Source organism: Petromyzon marinus, chromosome 36 (assembly GCF_048934315.1).
Source record: "Petromyzon marinus isolate PM22_M1 ecotype Great Lakes invasive population chromosome 36, UKy_Petmar_22M1.pri1.0, whole genome shotgun sequence".
NCBI classification, from domain to species: Eukaryota; Metazoa; Chordata; class Hyperoartia; order Petromyzontiformes; family Petromyzontidae; genus Petromyzon; species Petromyzon marinus.
The window spans coordinates 11,816,589-11,836,394 of record NC_133702.1 but is presented as its reverse complement, the minus strand read 5'-3'; the positions used below and the strand labels follow the sequence as shown (position 1 = coordinate 11,836,394).

At 53.7% G+C, this 19,806-nt stretch overlaps 2 protein-coding genes across 3 annotated transcripts in view; both read left to right on the top strand.

Moving 5' to 3' along the window:
* Positions 1 to 603: 603 nt before the first annotated feature.
* Positions 604 to 19,806, top strand: part of LOC116949464 (uncharacterized) — a 38,410-nt gene continuing 19,207 nt past the window's right edge. Inside the window, exons 1-2 of one of the 2 annotated variants that reach the window (XM_076072128.1) lie at positions 604 to 696; positions 10,582 to 10,668. In XM_076072128.1, coding sequence (XP_075928243.1) covers positions 10,598 to 10,668 — 71 coding nt within the window. In that variant the 5' untranslated portion in view covers positions 604 to 696; positions 10,582 to 10,597. Of the gene's footprint in view, positions 697 to 10,580; positions 10,669 to 16,213; positions 16,389 to 19,806 lie in introns of those variants that run through there. The other variant, XM_076072129.1, reaches the window with a different exon arrangement.
* On the top strand, positions 16,192 to 17,652 carry LOC142930058 (uncharacterized). The gene is made up of 2 exons (XM_076071971.1): positions 16,192 to 16,299; positions 16,420 to 17,652. The coding sequence occupies exons 1-2, from the start codon at positions 16,192 to 16,194 to the stop codon at positions 17,323 to 17,325; spliced, it is 1,014 nt and encodes a 337-aa protein (XP_075928086.1). The 3' UTR covers positions 17,326 to 17,652.

Below are 19,806 nucleotides of genomic sequence, written 5' to 3'. Positions count from 1 at the left end.
AGTTTACCATGGAAGTCCAGTTTACCATGGAAGTCACAGTATACCAAGGAAGTTCAGTTTACCATGGCAGTCCAGTTTCCCATGGAAGTCCAGTTTACCATGGAAGTCCAGTTTACCATGGGAGTCCAGTTTACCAAGGAAGTTCAGTTTACCATGGCAGTCCAGTTTCCCATGGAAGTCCAGTTTACCATGGAAGTCACAGTATACCAAGGAAGTTCAGTTTACCATGGCAGTCCAGTTTCCCATGGAAGTCCAGTTTACCATGGCAGTCCAGTTTCCCATGGAAGTTCAGTTTACCATGGGAGTCAACTGGACTGGGGGGAGACAGAGGGGTGGAGACAGGGGGGGGGGGGGGAGACAGGGGGGGGGGTGGAGCCAGAAGGGGGAGTGGCCGAGGGGTAGAGGGAGGGAGTTAGGAGGGAGGGAGGAGAGGCAAGAGAGAGGGGGGCTGGCCTGAGGGAGACAGAGCGAGGGGGTAGAGGGAGGAGGTAGAGGGAGAGCGAGGGGGGTAGAAGGAGGGGAGAACGAGGGGGTAGAGGGAGGGGGGAGTAGAGGGGGGTAGAGGGGGAGGGGCTAGAGGGAGGGGGTAGAGGGGGAGGGGCTAGAGGGGGAAGGCGGCCCGCTGGAGCAGGCCGCGTGATGTCGGCACGGGGAGGCGGCGGCGGCAGGGGTCGGGATAGAGACCCCGGCAAGGCGGTGAGGACCCCTCACAGACCCCTCACGGACCCCACTCACACACACCACACAGACCCCTCACAGACCCCTCACGGACCCCTCACGGACCCCACACACACACACCACACAGACCCCTCACAGACCCCTCACGGACCCCTCACGGACCCCTCACGAACCCCACACAGACCCCTCACGAACCCCACACAGACCCCTCACGGACCCCTCACAGACCCCTCACACACACCACACGGACCCCTCACACACACCACACAGACCCCTCACACACACCACACGGACCCCTCACGGACCCCTCACGGACCCCTCACAGACCCCTCACGGACCCCTCACGGACCCCTCACAGACCCCACACGGACCCCTCACAGACCCCACACGGACCCCACACGGACCCCTCACGGACCCCTCACGGACCCCTCACAGACCCCACACGGACCCCTCACAGACCCCTCACGGACCCCTCACGGACCCCTCACGGACCCCTCACACACACCACACAAACCCCTCACGGACCCCTCACAGACCCCTGCGGGAGCCCCAGGTTGACAAGTTGAGAGTCGGGGCGATGCTTCACTCCGCAAGGCCCGTAGATGGTCGCCGGAAACGGGGCGAAACAACAGTGAACATCACAACGAGCGCGTGTGAGTTGGTGTGTAAGTTGGTGCGTGTGAGTTGGTGTGTAAGTTGGTGCGTGTGAGTTGGTGTGTAAGTTGGTGCGTGTGAGTTGGTGTGTAAGTTGGTGCGTGTGAGTTGGTGTGTAAGTTGGTGCGTGTGAGTTGGTGTGTAAGTTGGTGCGTGTGAGTTGGTGTGTAAGTTGGTGCGTGTGAGTTGGTGTGTAAGTTGGTGCGTGTGAGTTGGTGTGTAAGTTGGTGCGTGTGAGTTGGTGTGTAAGTTGGTGCGTGTGAGTTGGTGTGTAAGTTGGTGCGTGTGAGTTGGTGTGTAAGTTGGTGCGTGTGAGTTGGTGCGTGTGAGTTGGTGTGTAAGTTGGTGCGTGTGAGTTGGTGTGTGTTGGTGCATGTGAGTTGGTGCGTGTTGGTGTGTGAGTTGGTGCGTGTGAGTTGGTGCGTGTGAGTTGGGTGTGTGTGAGTGTTGGTGCGTGTGATTTGGTGCGTGTGAGTTGGTGTGTGTTGGTGCGTGTGAGTTGGTGCGTGTGAGTTGGTGTGTGTGAGTGTTGGTGCGTGTGAGTTGGTGCGTGAGTTGCTGCATGTGTGTTGGTGCGGCGTGTAAGTTGGTGCGTGTGAGTTGGTGTGTGTTGGTGCGTATGAGTTGGTGTAAGTTGGTCCGTGTTGGTGGTGCGTGTGAGTTGGTGTGTGTTGGTTGCGTGTGAGTTGGTGTAAGTTGGTCCGTGTTGGTGGTGCGTGTGAGTTGGTGTGTGTTGGTGCGTGTGAGTTGGTGCGTGAGTTGGTGCGAATTGGTGTGTGTTGGTGCGTGTGAGTTGGTGTGTGTTGGTGCGTGTTGGTGCGTGAGTTGGTGCGTGCGTGTAAGTTGGTGCGTGTGAGTTGGTGTAAGTTGGTGTGAGTTGGTGCGTGTGAGTTGGTGTGAGTTGGTGAGTGTGAGTTTGTGCGTGTGTGTAAGTTGGTGCGTGTTGGTGCGTGTGAGTTGGTGTGAGTTGGTGCGTGTAAGTTGGTGCGTGTGTGTAAGTTGGTGCGTGTGAGTTGGTGCGTGTAAGTTGGTGCATGTGAGTTGGTGCGTGTAAGTTGGTGCGTGTGCGTGTGAGTTGGTGCGTGTGTGTAAGTTGGTGCGTGTGTGTAAGTTGGTGCATGTGAGTCGGTGCGTGTGCGTGTGAGTTGGTGCGTGTGAGTTGGTGGGGGCGTGTGTGTGAGAGTTTGTGTGTGTGAGAGTTTGTGTGTGTGAGAGTTTAGGCCTGGGCTCTGGGTTGTTCTTCGTGCTTTTGGAGTCCCTGGCCCTCTGCTCACAATCATTAAGGACCTTCATGATGGTGAGCGGGTCCGGGTAAAACTACGTGGCCGGGAGTCAGAGCCATTCCCTGTACACCTTGGGGTGCGACAGGGATGTCCTCTGGCTCCCACATTATTTAACATCTATTTTGACCACGTAGTTCGTGAAGCCTTCAATAGCTGTACCGGGGGAATCTCCATTTGGTACAGATATAATGGGTGGCTGATCGATGCCCAGGTGCGGTCAAGGGATGGCTCCCTATCGCTCAACTACGTTATGTATGCCGATGATTTGGTAATAGCTGCTCATTCAGAGGAGGAGTTGGAGACGTTGCTGCTGAGACTGGAGCGTGCCACTAAGAGATGGGGCCTTACCGTCAGCCCCACCAAAACTAAGCACCTGGCTGGGTATTTTGTACCATCGGACACTCCACCCCCACAACTCCCAATCGGTGATGGGGCAGTTGTGGAGAGAGTGGAGAGTTTCCCATACCTGGGCAGTGTGCTTATGACTGGCTCCAGTTTAACAGCAGAGGTCTCACTCCGAATCAGTCGAGCGGCAATATCTTTTCATCGGTTGCGTAATGCTGTGTGGAAGCTACCTGGTCTGTCGCTCCGCACTAAGCTTCAGGTCTTCTCGGCCACGGTCATTTCCTCCCTTCTCTACGCTTTGGAAACGTGGATCCCCCTAATGGAACATCTTCGCCGATTAAAAACATTTAGGCTGGCCTGCCTACGATCCATCCTGGGTTTAACCAGGCTGGATTGTGTGAGGAGCTCACAAATCCTTGAAAGATCTGGGCACGGTCCCATCGGTGAGCTCCTCCGGCAGGCAAGGCTGTGTTGGCTGGGTCATGTAGTCCGCAGGTTCTGTTCGGCCGGATCGAGGGGGCTAAACGGGCGCGGCACGGGCTAGAGAAGAGATGGAGTGACGTGGTACAGGAGGACGTGGAGCTGAGTGGACTTGCCGATGACTGGTACCAGCGGTGTCAAGATCGGCCTCTGTGGAGGAGGCTCGTGAAGGATGCTACTGGGCAGTTGGAGGCAGTCGCCCTCCAACAACAACGGAGGAGAGACGCTCACAACAACGAGCGGAGTGCCGGGTGGCTAAAGCACAGCAGGTTGGCACAGTAGGGGGCACAGGTGGTGCATCAGCCAGTCATCTCAGTCGACCCGTGGCACCTGGGTCTGCCCCGTGACCTCCTGCCAGCGGGCGTTCGACACTTCACGTGGCCTCAAGGTGCACATGGCCTGGCACAAGCGTCGTGGTGACGTCACCGCCACTTAGTGGCAAATGGCGGTTGTTGTGTGGGGTTTGTGTGTGTGTGGGTTTGTGTGTGTGTGTGGGTTTGTGTGTGAGTTTGTGTGTGAGTTTGTGTGTGTGAGTTTGTGTGTGTGTGTGAGTTTGTGTGTGTGAGTTCGTGTGTGTGTGAGTTTGTGTGTGTGTGAGTTTGTGTGTGTGTGTGAGTTTGTGTGTGTGTGTGAGTTCGTGTGTGTGTGTGAGTTTGTGTGTGTGTGGGTTTGTGTGTGTGGGTTTGTGGTGTGTGGGTTTGTGTGTGTGTAAGAGTTTGTGTGTGTATGTGTGTGTGTGAGTATGTGTGTGTGGTGCCTCAAATATTGGAAGAAGTCACCCCCTGTGAGTGGCTGGCTGAGGTGCCATCTGTTGAGGAAGTACTGAAGGGCGATCCGGAGTCTGAGACCAGGAAAGGCAGCGGGCAGAGATGCTCTCCCAAGTGAAATGCTGAGGGAGGGTGGCGTTTGTGCACAGACTGCCCTATATGACATCATAACAACAGTCTGGACCACTGGACATGTTCCGCAGGATTGGAAGGATGCCCTGGTGGTCCCCCTTTTTAAGAAGGGGGACCGCACAGACTGTAACAACTACAGGGGCATCTCACTCCTCAGTGTGCTTGGGAGATGCTCTCCCAAGCGAAATGCTGAGGGAGGGTGGCGTTTGTGCACAGACTGCCCTATATGACATCATAACAACAGTCTGGACCACTGGACAGGTTCCGCAGGATTGGAAGGATGCCCTGGTGGTCCCCCTTTTTAAGAAGGGGGACCGCACAGACTGTAACAACTACAGGGGCATCTCACTCCTCAGTGTGCCGGGAAAGGTCCTGGCAAGGATTATTCAACATTGCCTTGCCAGGCACACTGAGGAGAGGCTTGCGGAGCCCCAATGCGGTTTCAGGAAAGGGCGGTCCTGCACAGATGCCATATTTTCTGTCCGTCTGCTACAGCAGAGGTGTAGGGAATTCCAACAAGACCTACATCTCTGCTTTATTGACCTGGTCAAGGCCTTTGGTACCATCAGTAGGCCAGGGCTCTGGGTTGTTCTTCGTGCTTTTGGAGTACCTGACCCTCTGCTCACGATCATTAAGGACCTTCATGATGGTGAGCGGGCCCGGGTAAAACTACGTGGCCGGGAGTCAGAGCCATTCCCTGTACACCTTGGGGTGCGGCAGGGATGTCCTCTGGCTCCCACATTATTTAACATCTATTTTGACCACGTAGTTCATGAAGCCTTCAATAGCTGTACCGGGGGAATCTCCATATGGTACAGATATATTGGGAGGCTGATCGATGCCCGGGTGCGGTCAAGGGATGGCTCCCTATCGCTCAACCACGTTATGTATGCTGATGATTTGGTAATAGCTGCTCATTCAGAGGAGGAGTTGGAGACGCTGCTGCTGAGACTGGAGCGTGCCACTAAGAGGTGGGGCCTTACCATCAGCCCCCAAAAACTAAGCACCTGCCTGGGTATTTTGTACCATTGGACACTCCACCCCCATAACTCGCAATCGGTGATGAGGCAGTTGTGGAGAGAGTGGAGAGTTTCCCATACCTGGGCAGTGTGCTTATGACCGGCTCCAGTTTAACAGCAGAGGTCTCACTCCGAATCAGTCGAGCGGCAATATCTTTTCATCGGTTGCGTAACGCTGTGTGGAAGCTACCTGGTCTGTCGCGCCGCACTAAGTTTCAGGTCTTCTCGGCCACGGTCATTCCCTCCCTCCTCTACACTTGCGAATCGTGGACCCCCCTAATGGAACATCTTCGCCTGTTAGAAACATTTAGGCTGGCCTGCCTACGATCCATCCTGGGTTTAACCAGACTGGATTGTGTGAGGAGCTCACAAATCCTTGAAAGATCTGGGCAAGGTCCCATCGGTGAGCTCCTCCGGCGGGCAAGGCTGCGATGGCTGGGTCATGTAGCCCGCATGCCCAGCCACCGCATGCCGAAACAGCTTTTGTTCGGCCGGATCGAGGGGGCTAAGCGGGCGCGGCCCGGGCTAGAGAAGAGATGGAGTGATGTGGTACAGGAGGACGTGGAGCTGAGTGGACTTGCCGATGACTGGTACCAGCGGTGTCAAGATCGGCCTCTGTGGAGGAGGCTCGTGAAGGACGCTACTGGGCAGTTGGAGGTAGTCGCCCTCCAACAACAACGAAGGGCGGAGGAGCGACGCTCACAACAACGAGCGGAGCGCCAGGTGGCTAAAGCACAGCAGGTTGGCACAGTAGGGGGCACAGGTGATGCATCAGCCAGTCATCTCAGTCGACCCGTGGCACCTGGGTCTGCCCCGTGACCTGCCAGCGGGCGTTCGACACTTCACGTGGCCTCAGGGTGCACATAGCCTGGCACAAGCGTCGTGGTGACGTCACCGCCACTTAGTGGCGAATAGCGGTTGTTGTTGTTGTGTGGGTTTGTGTGTGTGTGTATATTTGTGTATGTGTAAGTTTGTGTGTGAGTTTGTGTGTGCGTGTGTGAGTTGGTGCGGAGAGGTAGTGTAGAGGTTATAAACATCGCCACTGGGGGAGACAAAGGCGGCCGGGCGTGGTGTTGGCCACCCACCCCCTCGTGTGCCGTTCCGGCCTTTATAGGTGCTCGCTAACAGCACTTGCCCCTACAGTCTGTTGAGGCTACACGGGCGATCTTTGTCTTTGCGTGTGAGTGGCATGGATGATGCGCGTTGCCCTGAGCCATAATAAGGTTTCAGTGTTTGTGTATATGGGAACCCACATCATTGGGTCTTATTCGCCTGCCAGTCCGTGTGTTTAGACGGGAACTCGCCCTCTGTCCGTACCTCTCCCTCCACGCAACACGACACGCCATTATTTTGTGTACACATCCCATCAGTATCACGGCCTTCTGTGGGTCGATCTCACGATTGGCATCGGTCCGACACAGGCAAAACACTTCCTGGGCTGGTTCGACATTCAGCGTCTCATCAGCAGCACAGGCTGTGCCAAAATCGATGCTGGTGAACTACTGGCTAGATGGTGAGAGGCAAGGAACCCCTCCAACTCGCCGTGGATGTGAAGGCCTCGCTTGACTCAAACCGCACAGAGCGCAACGCCGTCACTGCCTCCTCCTACTCGACAGGAGAGGCCGATGCGTGGAAGAGGGCCCCCCCCTCCCGCGTCTCCCCCCCCCCCGTGTCTCCCCCCCCCCCCCCGCGTCTCCCCCCCCCCTCCCGAGTACCCCCCCCGTCTCCCCCCCCGCGTCTCCCCCCCTCCCGTGTCTCCCCCCCCGCGTCTCCCCCCCATCTCCCCCCCGCGTCTCCCCCCCCGCGTCTCCCCCCCCCCCGTGTCTCCCCCCCATGTCTCCCCCCCCGCGTCTCCCCCCCCCGTCTCCCCCCTCCCGTGTCTCCCCCCCCCCCGCGTCTCCCCCCCGTCTCCCCCCCGTCTCCCCCCCCCCCCCGCGTCTCCCCCCCCCCGCGTCTCCCCCCCCGCGTCTCCCCCCCCCGCGTCTCCCCCCCGCGTCTCCCCCCCCCCGCGTCTCCCCCCCCGCGTCTCCCCCCCCGCGTCTCATCCCCCCCCCGTGTCTCCCCCCCCCCGTCTCCCCCCCCCGCGTCTCCCCCCCCGCGTCTCCCCCCCCCCGCGTCTCCCCCCCCGTGTCTCCCCCCCCCGCGTCTCATCCCCCCCCGTGTCTCCCCCCCCCCGTCTCCCCCCCCCCCGCGTCTCCCCCCCCCGCGTCTCCCCCCCCGTGTCTCCCTCCCCGCGTCTCCCCCCTCGCGTCTCATCCCCCCCCCGTGTCCCCCCCGCGTCTCCTACCCGCGTCACCATGGGACCAGGCGAGAGGATTTTGTGACCGCGCGCGATCAGAGTCGGGGCGCGTGGCCCGGGGCGACCTTCATCCAGCAGTGGATTGATGACACGGCTGATTGTTGTTGCTGCTGGTGATGATGATGACATTGACGTGGTTCATGAGGACAGCAGGAGGGCAGTGCGCGGGGCAGAAGCGGTCAATGTTCTGACACTCGACCACAGAATTTGGGGTGACATGGTGACGATGTTAATGATAATGATGACGATGTTGATGACGATGATATTAATGATGATGACGATATTGATGATGATGGCGATATTGATGATGATGGCGATGTTGATGATGATTATGACGATGATGACGATATTGATGATGATGACGATGATGATGATGACAATGTTAATGATAATGATGACAATGTTAATGATATTGATGACCATGTTGATGATAATGATGACGATGTTGATGATGATGATGACGATATTAATGATGATAATGACGAAATTGATGATAATGATGACGATGATGATGATGACGATGACGATGATTGATGATTACGATATTGATGATAATGATGACGATGTTGATGATGACGATGTTGATGATGATAACGATGTTGATGATGATGACGATGTTGATGATGACGATATTGATGATGACAATGCTGATAATGATGACGATGATGATGATGACGATGTTGATGATAAATGATGATAATGATGACGATGTTGATGATAATGATCATGATGATGACGATATTGATGATCTTTGGTGCTTTCGGTAAAGTCACGTAGAATGAGAATAAAATAATAAAATGAAACAATAAAATTCTCACGACGTTTCGGCCACAACACAAGTGGCCTTCTTCAGGTGAAAGGATGTTGATGATGACGATATTGATGATAATGACGACATTGATGATGATGACGATATTGATGACGATATTGATGATGATGACGATATTGATGATGACGACGATATTGATGATGATATTGATGATGATGACGACGATATTGATGATGATGACGATATTGATGATGATGACGATGTTGATGATGATGACGATGTTGATAATAATGACGATATTGATGATGATGACGATATTGATAATGATGATGACGATATTGATGATAATGATGACGATGTTGATGATAATGATGACGATATTGATGATAATGATGACGATGTTGATGATGACGATATTGATGTTGATAATGATGATGTTGATGATGATGACGATTTTGATGATGATGACGACGATATTGATGATGCCGATATTGATGATAATGATGACGATGTTGATGATGATGACGATGTTGATGATGATGACGATGTTGATGATGATATTGATGATGATGATGATGACGATATTGATGATGATAATGATGATGTTGATGATGATGACGACGATGTTGGTGATGATGATGATATTGATTATGACGATATTGATGATGATTATGATACTGATGACGATGTTGATGATGATGACGATATTGATGACGATAATGATGACGATATTGATGATAATGATGACGATGTTGATGATAATGATGACGATGTTGATGATGCTGACGATTTTGATGATGACGATGTTGATGATGGCGATATTGATGATAATGATGATATTGATTATAATAATGATGACGATATTGATGATAATGATGACGATATTGATGATAATGATGACCATGTTGATGATAATGATGATATTGATGATAATGATGATATTGATGATAATGATGATGATAATAATGACGATGATGATGACGACGATATTGATGACGACGATATTGATGATGATGACGACGATATTGATGATGATGATGACGATGTTGATGATGACGATATTGATGATAATGATGACGATGACGATGTTTTTGATGATGATGACGATGTAGATGATGACGATGTTGATGATAATGATGACGATATTGATGATAATGATGACGATGTTGATGATGACGATATTGATGTTGATAATGATGATGTTGATGATGATGACGATTTTGATGATGATGACGACGATATTGATGATGATGTTGATGATGATGATGACGATGTTGATGATGATGACGATGTTGATGATGATATTGATGATGATGATGACGATATTGATGATGATAATGATGATGTTGATGATGATGACGACGATGTTGGTGATGATGATGATATTGATTATGACGATATTGATGATGATTATGATACTGATGACGATGTTGATGATGATGACGATATTGATGACGATAATGAAATGACGATATTGATGATAATGATGACGATGTTGATGATAATGATGACGATGTTGATGATGCTGACGATTTTGATGATGACGATGTTGATGATGGCGATATTGATGATAATGATGACGATATTGATTATAATAATGATGACGATATTGATGATAATGATGACGATATTGATGATAATGATGACCATGTTGATGATAATGATGATATTGATGATAATGATGATATTGATGATAATGATGATGATAATAATGACGATGATGATGACGACGATATTGATGATAATGATGTAGATGATGATGACGACGATATTGATGATGATGATGATGACGATGTTGATGATGATGACGATATTGATGATAATGATGACGATGTTTTTGATGATGATGACGATGTAGATGATGACGATGTTGATGATAATGATGACGATGTTGATGATAATGATGACGATGTTGATGCTAATGATGACGATGTAGATGATGATAATGATGACGATGTTGATGATAATGATGATGTTGATGATGATGACGATGATGATGATGACGATGTAGATGATAATGATGACGATGTTGATGATAATGATGACGATGTTGATGATGACGATGTTGATGATGACGATGTTGATGATAATGATGACGATGTTGATGATGATGACGATGTTGACGATGTTGATGATGACGATGTGTGGTGCCCAGCTGCCCGTGGTAGTGGATGTGGGCCGAGGGAGCTCGTGTCTGCGCTGCTCTGACTCCTGCCCGGGGGTTCACGCTGCACAGGTGGAGGTGAGGACGTCCGTACGTGTATGTGTGTGTGTACGTACATGTGTGTGTGTACGTGTGTGTGTGTACGTACATGTGTGTGTACGTGTGTGTGTACGTACGTGTGTGTACGTACGTACGTGTGTGTACGTACGTACGTGTGTGTACGTATGTGTGTGTACGTACGTGTGTGTACGTTTGTGTGTACGTACGTGTGTACGTGCGTGTGTGTACGTAGGTGTGTGTACGTACGTGTGTGTGTACGTGTGTGTACGTACGCATGCGTGTACGTACGTATGTGTGTACGTACGTATGTGTGTACGTACGTGCGTGCGTGTGCGTCCGTACGTGTGCGTGCGAGTATGTACGTATGTGTGTGTGCGTGCGTACGTGTGTGTGCGTACGTGTGTGTGCGTCCGTGTGTGTGTGCGTATGTGTGTGTACGTTCATACGTGTGTGTGTGTGTCCGTACGTGTGTGTGTGCGCGTGCGTTTGATTTTCACTCACGGACACCGACACGATGAATTGAACCTAACCATGGCCTCCCCTACGTCGGCTTTGCCTCAAATAAGTACCTGGTGCGGTGTGTAAACATCACGAGCTCAGAGAGCCAGACTAAGGTCCCTGTAATGTTCAGTGTTAATCATTGGGGCTCGTAGAGCCAGACAAAGGCTCCTGTAGGATTCAGTGTTAATCACTGGGGCTCGTAGAGCCAGACTAAGGCTCGTGTAGGGTTCAGTGTTAATCACTGGGGCTCGTAGAGCCAGACTAAGGCTCCTGTAGGGTTCAGTGTTAATCACTGGGGCTCGTAGAGCCAGACTAAGGCTCGTGTAGGGTTCAGTGTTAATCACTGGGGCTCGTAGAGCCAGACTAAGGCTCGTGTAGGGTTCAGTGTTAATCACTGGGGCTCGTAGAGCCAGACTAAGGCTCTTGTAGGGTTCAGTGTTAATCACTGGGGTTCATAGAGCCAGACTAAGGCTCCTGTAGGGTTCAGTGTTAATCACTGGGGCTCGTAGAGCCAGACTAAAGCCACTGTAGGATGCAGTGTTAATCACTGGGGCTCGTAGAGCCAGACTAAGGCCACTGTCGGGTTCAGTGTTAATCACTGGGGCTCGTAGAGCCAGACTAAGGCTCTTGTAGGGTTCAGTGTTAATCACTGGGGCTCGTAGAGCCAGACTAAGGCTCCTGTAGGGTTCAGTGTTAATCACTGGGGCTCGTAGAGTCAGACTAAGGCTCCTGTAGGGTTCAGTGTTAATCACTGGGGCTCGTAGAGCCAGACTAAGGCTCTTGTAGGGTTCAGTGTTAATCACTGGGGCTCGTAGAGCCAGACTAAAGCCACTGTAGGATGCAGTGTTAATCAATGGGGCTCGTAGAGCCAGACTAAGGCTCCTGTAGGGTTCAGTGTTAATCACTGGGGCTCGTAGAGCCAGACTAAGGCTCCTGTAGGGTTCAGTGTTAATCACTGGGGCTCGTAGAGCCAGACTAAGGCTCCTGTAGGGTTCAGTGTTAATCACTGGGGCTCGTAGAGCCAGACTAAGGCTCCTGTAGGGTTCAGTGTTAATCACTGGGGCTCGTAGAGCCAGACTAAGGCCCCTGTAGGGTGCAGACAGACTACAGACATCATAGGGATAAGTTGTGGGGCTGACCTACCCTGTGAGCTCGTGAAGAGTCATGGCGAGGGTGGCTTGTAGTTCGTTGAGTGAGTGACTGGGTGGGTGAGTGGCTGGGGAGTGAATGGCGAGTTCAGCAAGTGGCTAAGTGAGTGAGTGAGTGGCTGGGGAGTGAGTGAGTGGCTGATTGATTGGTTGGTTGGGTGAGTAGCTGTGTGGGTGAGTGGCTGGGGAGTGAGCGAGTGGCTGGATGAGTGGTTGGTTGGGTGAGTAGCTGGGTGAGTGAGTGGCTGGGTGAGTGAGTGGGTGGCTGGGTGAGCGAGTGGGTGGCTGGGGAGTGAGTGGGTGACTGGGTGAGCGAGTGGGTGGCTGGGTGAGCGAGTGGGTGGCTGATTGAGTGGTTGGTTGGGTGAGTAGCTGGGTGGGTGAGTGGCTGGGGAGTGAGCGAGTGGCTGGGTAAGTGAGTGGCTGGCTGGGGAGTGAGTGGGTGGCTGGGGAGTGAGTGGGTGGCTGGGTGAGCGAGTGGGTGGCTGGGGAGTGAGTGGGTGGCTGGGGAGTGAGTGGGTGGCTGGGTGAGCGAGGGGGTGGCTGGTGAGCGAGTGGGTGGCTGGGTGAGCGAGTGGGTGGCTGGGTGAGCGAGTGGGTGGCTGGGTGAGCGAGTGGGTGGCTGGGTGAGCGAGTGGGTGGCTGGGGAGCGAGTGGGTGGCTGGGGTGTGAATGGGTGGCTGGGTGAGCAAGTGGGGTGGCTGGGTGAGCGAGTGGGTGGCTGGTGAGCGAGTGGGTGGCTGGGTGAGCGAGTGGGTGGCTGGGGTGTGAATGGGTGGCTGGGTGAGCAAGTGGGTGGCTGGGTGAGCGAGTGGGTGGCTGGGTGAGCGAGTGGGTGGCTGGGGAGCGAGTGGGTGGCTGGGTGAGTGAGTGGGTGGCTGGGGAGCGAGTGGGTGGCTGGGTGAGCGAGTGGGTGGCTGGGGAGCGAGTGGGTGGCTGGGTGAGTGAGTGAGTGGCTGCGTGGTTGGTTGGGTGAGTACCTGGGTGAGTGAGTGGCCGGGTGAGCGAGGGGCTGGGTGAGCGAGCGGGTGAGTGATTCCGTGAGTCCGGTGGTGGTGTTGGTTGTTGTTGTTGCTGCAGGGGCCACAGTTTTCCCCGTAACCACCACCGTTTGACAAACGGCCGAGTTCGTTCTCCATTAACGAGCTCAGCGGGGGTCGTTTGGGGGGGGGATAACGAGTTGTTTCCATGGCAACTGAGGCCATATATCGAGCGCTGTTGAACAGAGCGCCAATTCTGGCCTGTCGGCCCCAAGTGGAGAAGTGGGGGGGGGGGCACTGGTGGGGGGGTGGGGGTCTGGGGTGGGGGTGTTCCGGAGGGTTCTAGATCGGTGCCTCGCGTGCCCCCTGCTTACCGGACGTGTCGACTCCCAGCGTATCGCGACCTCCGACCCCGCCAGGGCTGTGGGGACCACAGATTTGGGGAGCCACGGTTCTTGAGTGAGGAGGGGTGAGTTGGGGGTGAGGATACGGGGGGCCGCTTCGTCACACGCCAAGCCACGGCGATCCGCGGTGACCGTGACGTGCACGCGGGGGGGGGGGGCGTGTGAGGGCACTGGCGGTGGGGGTGAAAAGACACGGACACACAAAGACAAATACAGTGAGGGAAAAAAGTATTTGATCCCCTGCTGATTTTGTACGTTTTCCCACTGACAAAGAAATGATCAGTCTATAATTTTAATGGTAGGTTTATTTGAACAGTGAGAGACAGAATAACAACAAGAAAATCCAGAAAAATGCATGTCAAAAATGTTATAAAATTGATTTGCATTTTAATGAGAGAGTATTTGACCCCTCTGCAAAACATTACTTTGTACTTGGTGGCAAAACCCTTGTTGGCAATCACAGAGGTCAGACGTTTCTTGTAGTTGGCCACCAGGATTGCACACATCTCAGGAGGGATTTTGTCCCACTCCTCTTCGCAGATCTTCTCCAAGTCATTAAGGTTTCGAGGCTGACGTTTGGCAACTCGAACCTTCAGCTCCCTCCACAGATTTTCTATGAGATTAAGGTCTGAAGACTGGCTAGGCCACTCCAGGACCTTAATGTGCTTCTTCTTGAGCTACTCCTTTGTTGCCTTGGCCATGTGTTTTGGGTCATTGTCATGCTGGAATACCCATCCACGACCCATTTTCAATGCCCTGGCTGAGGGAAGGAGGTTCTCACCCAAGATTTGACGGTACATGGCCCCGTCCATCGTCCCTTTGATGCGGTGAAGTTGTCCTGTCCCCTTAGCAGAAAAACACCCCCAAAGCATAATGTTTCCACCTCCATGTTTGACGGTGGGGATGGTGTTCTTGGGGTCATAGGCAGCATTCCTCCTCTTCCAAACACGGCGAGTTGAGTTGATGCCAAAGAGCTCCATTTTGGTCTCATCTGACCACAACACTTTCACCCAGTTGTCCTCTGAATCATTCAGATGTTCATTGGCAAACTTCAGACGGGCATGTATATGTGCTTTCTTGAGCAGGGGGACCTTGCGGGCGCTGCAGGATTTCAGTCCTTCACGGCGTAGTGTGTTACCAATTGTTTTCTTGGTGACTATGGTCCCAGCTGCCTTGAGATCATTGACAAGATCCTCCCTTGCAGTTCTGGGCTGATTCATCACCGTTCTCATGATCATTGCAACTCCACGAGGTGAGATCTTGCATGGAGCCCCAGGCCAAGGGAGATTGACAGTTCTTTTGTGTTTCTTCCATTTGCGAATAATCGTACCAACTGTTGTCACCTTCTCACCAAGCTGCTTGGCAATGGTCTTGTAGCCGATTCCAGCCTTGTGTAGGTCTACAATCTTGTCCCTGACATCCTTGGAGAGCTCTTTGGTCTTGGCCATGGTGGAGAGTTTGCAATCTGATTCATTGCTTCTGTGGACAGGTGTCTTTTATACAGGTAATAAGCTGAGATTAGGAGCACTCCCTTTAAGAGTGTGCTCCTAATCTCAGCTCGTTACCTGTATAAAAGACACCTGGGAGCCAGAAATCGTTCTGATTGAGAGGGGGTCAAATACTTATTTCCCTCATTAAAATGCAAATCAATTTATAACATTTTTGACATGCGTTTTTCTGGATTTTGTTGTTATTCTGTCTATCACTGTTCAAATAAACCTACCATTAAAATTATAGACTGATAATTTTCTTTGTCAGTGGGAAAACGTATAAAATCAGCAGGGGATCAAATACTTTTTTCCCTCACTGTATAGTGGTGGACGGACGTACAATTGGACGCACGTACGGCCACACTGACTTGGAGATGGACACACAGACATCATAGTTTTTTTCCGGGCACGGCAGAGAGCGACTCCCAACTAGGCACGTGTTGGTGTGGACACAGGCCTCCTGGAGCGCGTAGTGCCCAGGCAGGTGGGCGGGCGGGTGAGTGGGGTTTGGGCGGGGGGTGAGTGGGGTTGGGGCGGGCGGGTGGGGTGGGGTTGGGGCGGGCGAGTGGGGTTGGGGGGGTGAGTGGGGGTGGGGCGGGGGGTGAGTGGGGTGGGGGGGTGAGTGGGGTGAGGGGGTGAGTGGGGTGGGGGGGTGAGTGGGGTTGGGGGGGGTGAGTGGGGTTGGGGCGGGCGGGCGGGTGAATGGGGTTGGGGTGGAGGGGTGAGTGGGGCGGGGGGGTGAGTGGGGTTGGGGTGGAGGGGTGAGTGGGGCGGGGGGGTGAGTGGGGTTGGGGTGGAGGGGTGAGTGGGGTGGGGGGGGGTGAGGTTGGGGTGGAGGGGTGAGGTTGGGTGGAGGGGTGAGGTTGGGGTGGAGGGGTGAGGTTGGGGTAGAGGGGTGAGGTTGGGGTGGAAGGGTGAGGTTGGGGTGGAGGGGTGAGGTTGGGGTGGAGGGGTGAGTGGGGTTGGGGCGGGCTGGTGGGTGAGTAACGCGCAACGCCATTGGTGCGGCTTTGGGCCAATGCGGCGGCGTCTGGCGGTAGGCAGGTGTCACCTGGCGGAAGGTGAGACGGGGGAGAGGAGAGAGGCTGAGGAGGAGCGCCGAGTGGAGAAGAAGCGAGACGAGCGAGTGAGTGAGCGAGCGTGAATCTTGGGGAATAAACATCGCCACGTTCCTGGAGATTCTGGGGAAACGCCGCCAGCGGAGAAGTGGACGAGGTAACCGGGGAGAGGCGGGGCTGGCACTGAGGCGGGGGGGGGTCTTCTCATCTCAAACCCTGCATCTCACCACCATCACTCACCACCACTACCGCCACCATCGCTATTACTACCATCACCACTACCATTACCATCACTACCACCATCACCACCATCAACACCACCAACATCATCAACATCACCACCATCATCACCACCATCATCACCACCACCATCAACACCACCACCATCAACACCACCATCATCAACACCACCATCATCAACACCACCACTATCACCACCACTATCACCACCATCATCACCACCACTATCATCACCACCATCATCACCACTACCACCACCACCATCATCACCACTACCACCACCATCATCACGACCACCACCACGACCACCATCACCACCACCATCAACACTACCACCATCAACACCACCATCACCACCATCACTACCATCACCACCACCATCACCACCACCACCATCATCACCATTACCACCACCATCACTACCATCTACACCACCATCACCACCATCATCATCATCACCACCACCACCATCACTACCATCACCACCACCACCATCATCATCATCACCACCATCATCATCACCACCATCACCACCACCATCACTAACATCACCACCACCATCATCATCACCACCACCATCACCACCATCATCACCACTACCATCACCACCACCATCACCACCACCATCATCATCACCACCATCACCACCATCATCACCACCACCATCACCACCACCATCACCACCACCACTACCATCACCACCACCATCATCACCAACATCACCACCATCATCACCACCACCACTACCATCACCACCACCATCATCACCAACATCACCACCATCATCACCAACATCACCACCATCATCACCACCACCATCACCACCATCGCCGCGGCCCAGAGCCGTGAGTTGAATGCTGTGCAACGCAGCAGCCTCGACGCAGGAACGGAGATACACAGGGAGCTAGCGGCTGTGGTGGTGGGTGGTTGTGGTGGGTGGTAGTGGTGGGTGGTTGTGGTGGGTGGTAGTGGTGGGAATGAGGTGTGCGTGCAGCTAGCACGGCGTTAGCGGTGGAGGTGGCGTGGCCGCGCCTGAACGATAGCGAACCCCACACGATGCCGCTACAGCAGCAACAGCGGCGGCGGCGGCATCGTGTGGGGGGTACCGGGCGCCCTCACCTGGGCCCCGCCCCCCGCGTGTCTGGGATCCCTCCCCCGCGGGAGCCTCCTCCGGCACTGCCCCCCCCCCGTGCCCCCCCCCGTGCCCCTCCCCGTGCCCCCCCCTGCTCCCCCCCCGTACCCACTCCTCCCCCGTGCCCCCCGTGCCCACCCCCCGTGACTCCCCTGCCCCCCCCCCCGTGCCCACCCCCCCTGCCCCCCGTGCTCCCCCGTGCCACCCCATGCGGTGACGGTGTGTGTTGTGGTGGTGGTGGCGGTGTGTGTGGTGGTGGTGGTGGTGTGTGTTGTGGTGGTGGTGTGTGTTGTGGTGGTGGTGGCGGTGTGTGTTGTGGTGGTGGTGTGTGTTGTGGTGTGTGTTGTGGTGGTGGTGGCGGTGTGTGTTGTGGTGGTGGTGGCGGTGTGTGTTGTGGTGGTGGTGGTGGTGTGTGTGGTGATGGTGGTGGTGTGTGTGTGGTGGCGGTGTGTGTTGTGGTGGTGGTGGTGTGTGTGGTGATGGTGGTGGTGTGTGTGTGGTGGCGGTGTGTGTTGTGGTGGTGTGTGTTGTGGTGGTGTGTGTTGTGGTGTGTGTTGTGGTGGTGGCAGTGTGTGTTGTGGTGGTGGTGTGTGTTTGTGGTGGTGGTGGTGGTGGCGGTGTGTGTTGTGGTGGTGGTGGTTATTGTGGCGCTGAATCCCGGTGTCTTGGGAGGCTCCCTGAGCGCGTGACTTCCGACCTCTCTGTTGATTCTGTGACCGGCCTCGCCCGGCGGGCAGCACCAAACCACGACCTCTGACCCCACTCGCGCTCTTCATGTTCCGCGCGCGAGCGTCCGCGTGTTCGTGTGTACGCGTGTGTGCGTATGTGCCTATGTGCCTACGTGCGTGCGTGCATGTGAGTGCCGAGCGATAGTGTAGTAGTTAGTGCTCTGCGCTATGAACCCGGCGACCTATGTTCCAATCCCGCTCACCAGTGACGATTATCTTTACCGGTCCTGGGCCTCTCCTAGGTGGACTCGGCCTCAAACGAGCAGCCTGTGCGGTGTGTAAACATCTGCACTGGGGAGACAAAGCGGCCGTCCGTGGTGCTGGCCACCCACCCCCTTCGTGTGCCGTACCGGCCTTAATAGGCACTCGCTTAACAACACTTGCCCCAACGATCTGTTAAGGCTAAACGGGGGATCTTTGAGGAAGGCGCAGAGGTTAGCTCACCGCGCTATTCCTGCTCACGGCCAACACCAGCGACGAATATCTGAACCATCAACTCAGCCAGTTTTACTGCTCTGATCATCACAGTTTAACACGTAGGTTTTTGGGTTGGATGCGTTTTTGGGTTGGATGCGTTATTTATAAATGTGTCGCAACCCTCCACCACCCGACACGGTCAATCAGTTAAAAAAGTGTCACGTTGACAAAAGACAAAATAGTTCACTACTTTAGCCCATCGATGTGTTGAAGAGTGAATCCACAACATTTACAATTTGAGTAGTGCGACGTTTCGCTGGAAATTACATCCAGCATCTTCGGGCGATTTGTCAGAATAATGAAGCCATCCACCTGATAATCACAATGTCCTTTGTTTGAGACCAAAACAGGAGGACTTCTTCACGCTTCTGGCTGTCACCCGATGATGTTGCTTGTTGTTGTTGTAACTACCGGCCAAACATCACGGTACTCGAATTGTCAATGTAGTGGATTTACAGGGGCCCCTCTACTTACCAACACTCCACTTACAAACTTCCAGAGATACGAACAAACTTGTCCGTATGTCCAGTTGCCTGTTTGGACCGAGAGTTGTAAGTTCAACCACCGCGCAATAGATGCCGGCGGTGACATCTACAGAACATGAAGTACCAGTAGCATCTACATCTACAGAACATGAAGAACCAGTGGCATCTCCAGCTACAGAACATGAAGAACCAGTGGCATCTACATCTACAGAACATGAAGAACCAGTGCCATCTACATCTGCAGAACGTGAAGAACCAGTGGCATCTACATCTACAGAACATGAAGAACCAGTGGCATCTACATCTGCAGAACGTGAAGACCCAGTGGCATCTACATCTACAGAACATGTGAACCAGAGGCATCTACATCCGCAGAACGTGAAGAACCAGTGGCATCTACATCTACAGAACGTGAAGAACCAGTGGCATCTGCATCCGCAAAACGTGAATAACCAGTGGCATCTACATCTGCAGAACATGAAGAACCAGTGGTATCTACATCTACAGAACGTT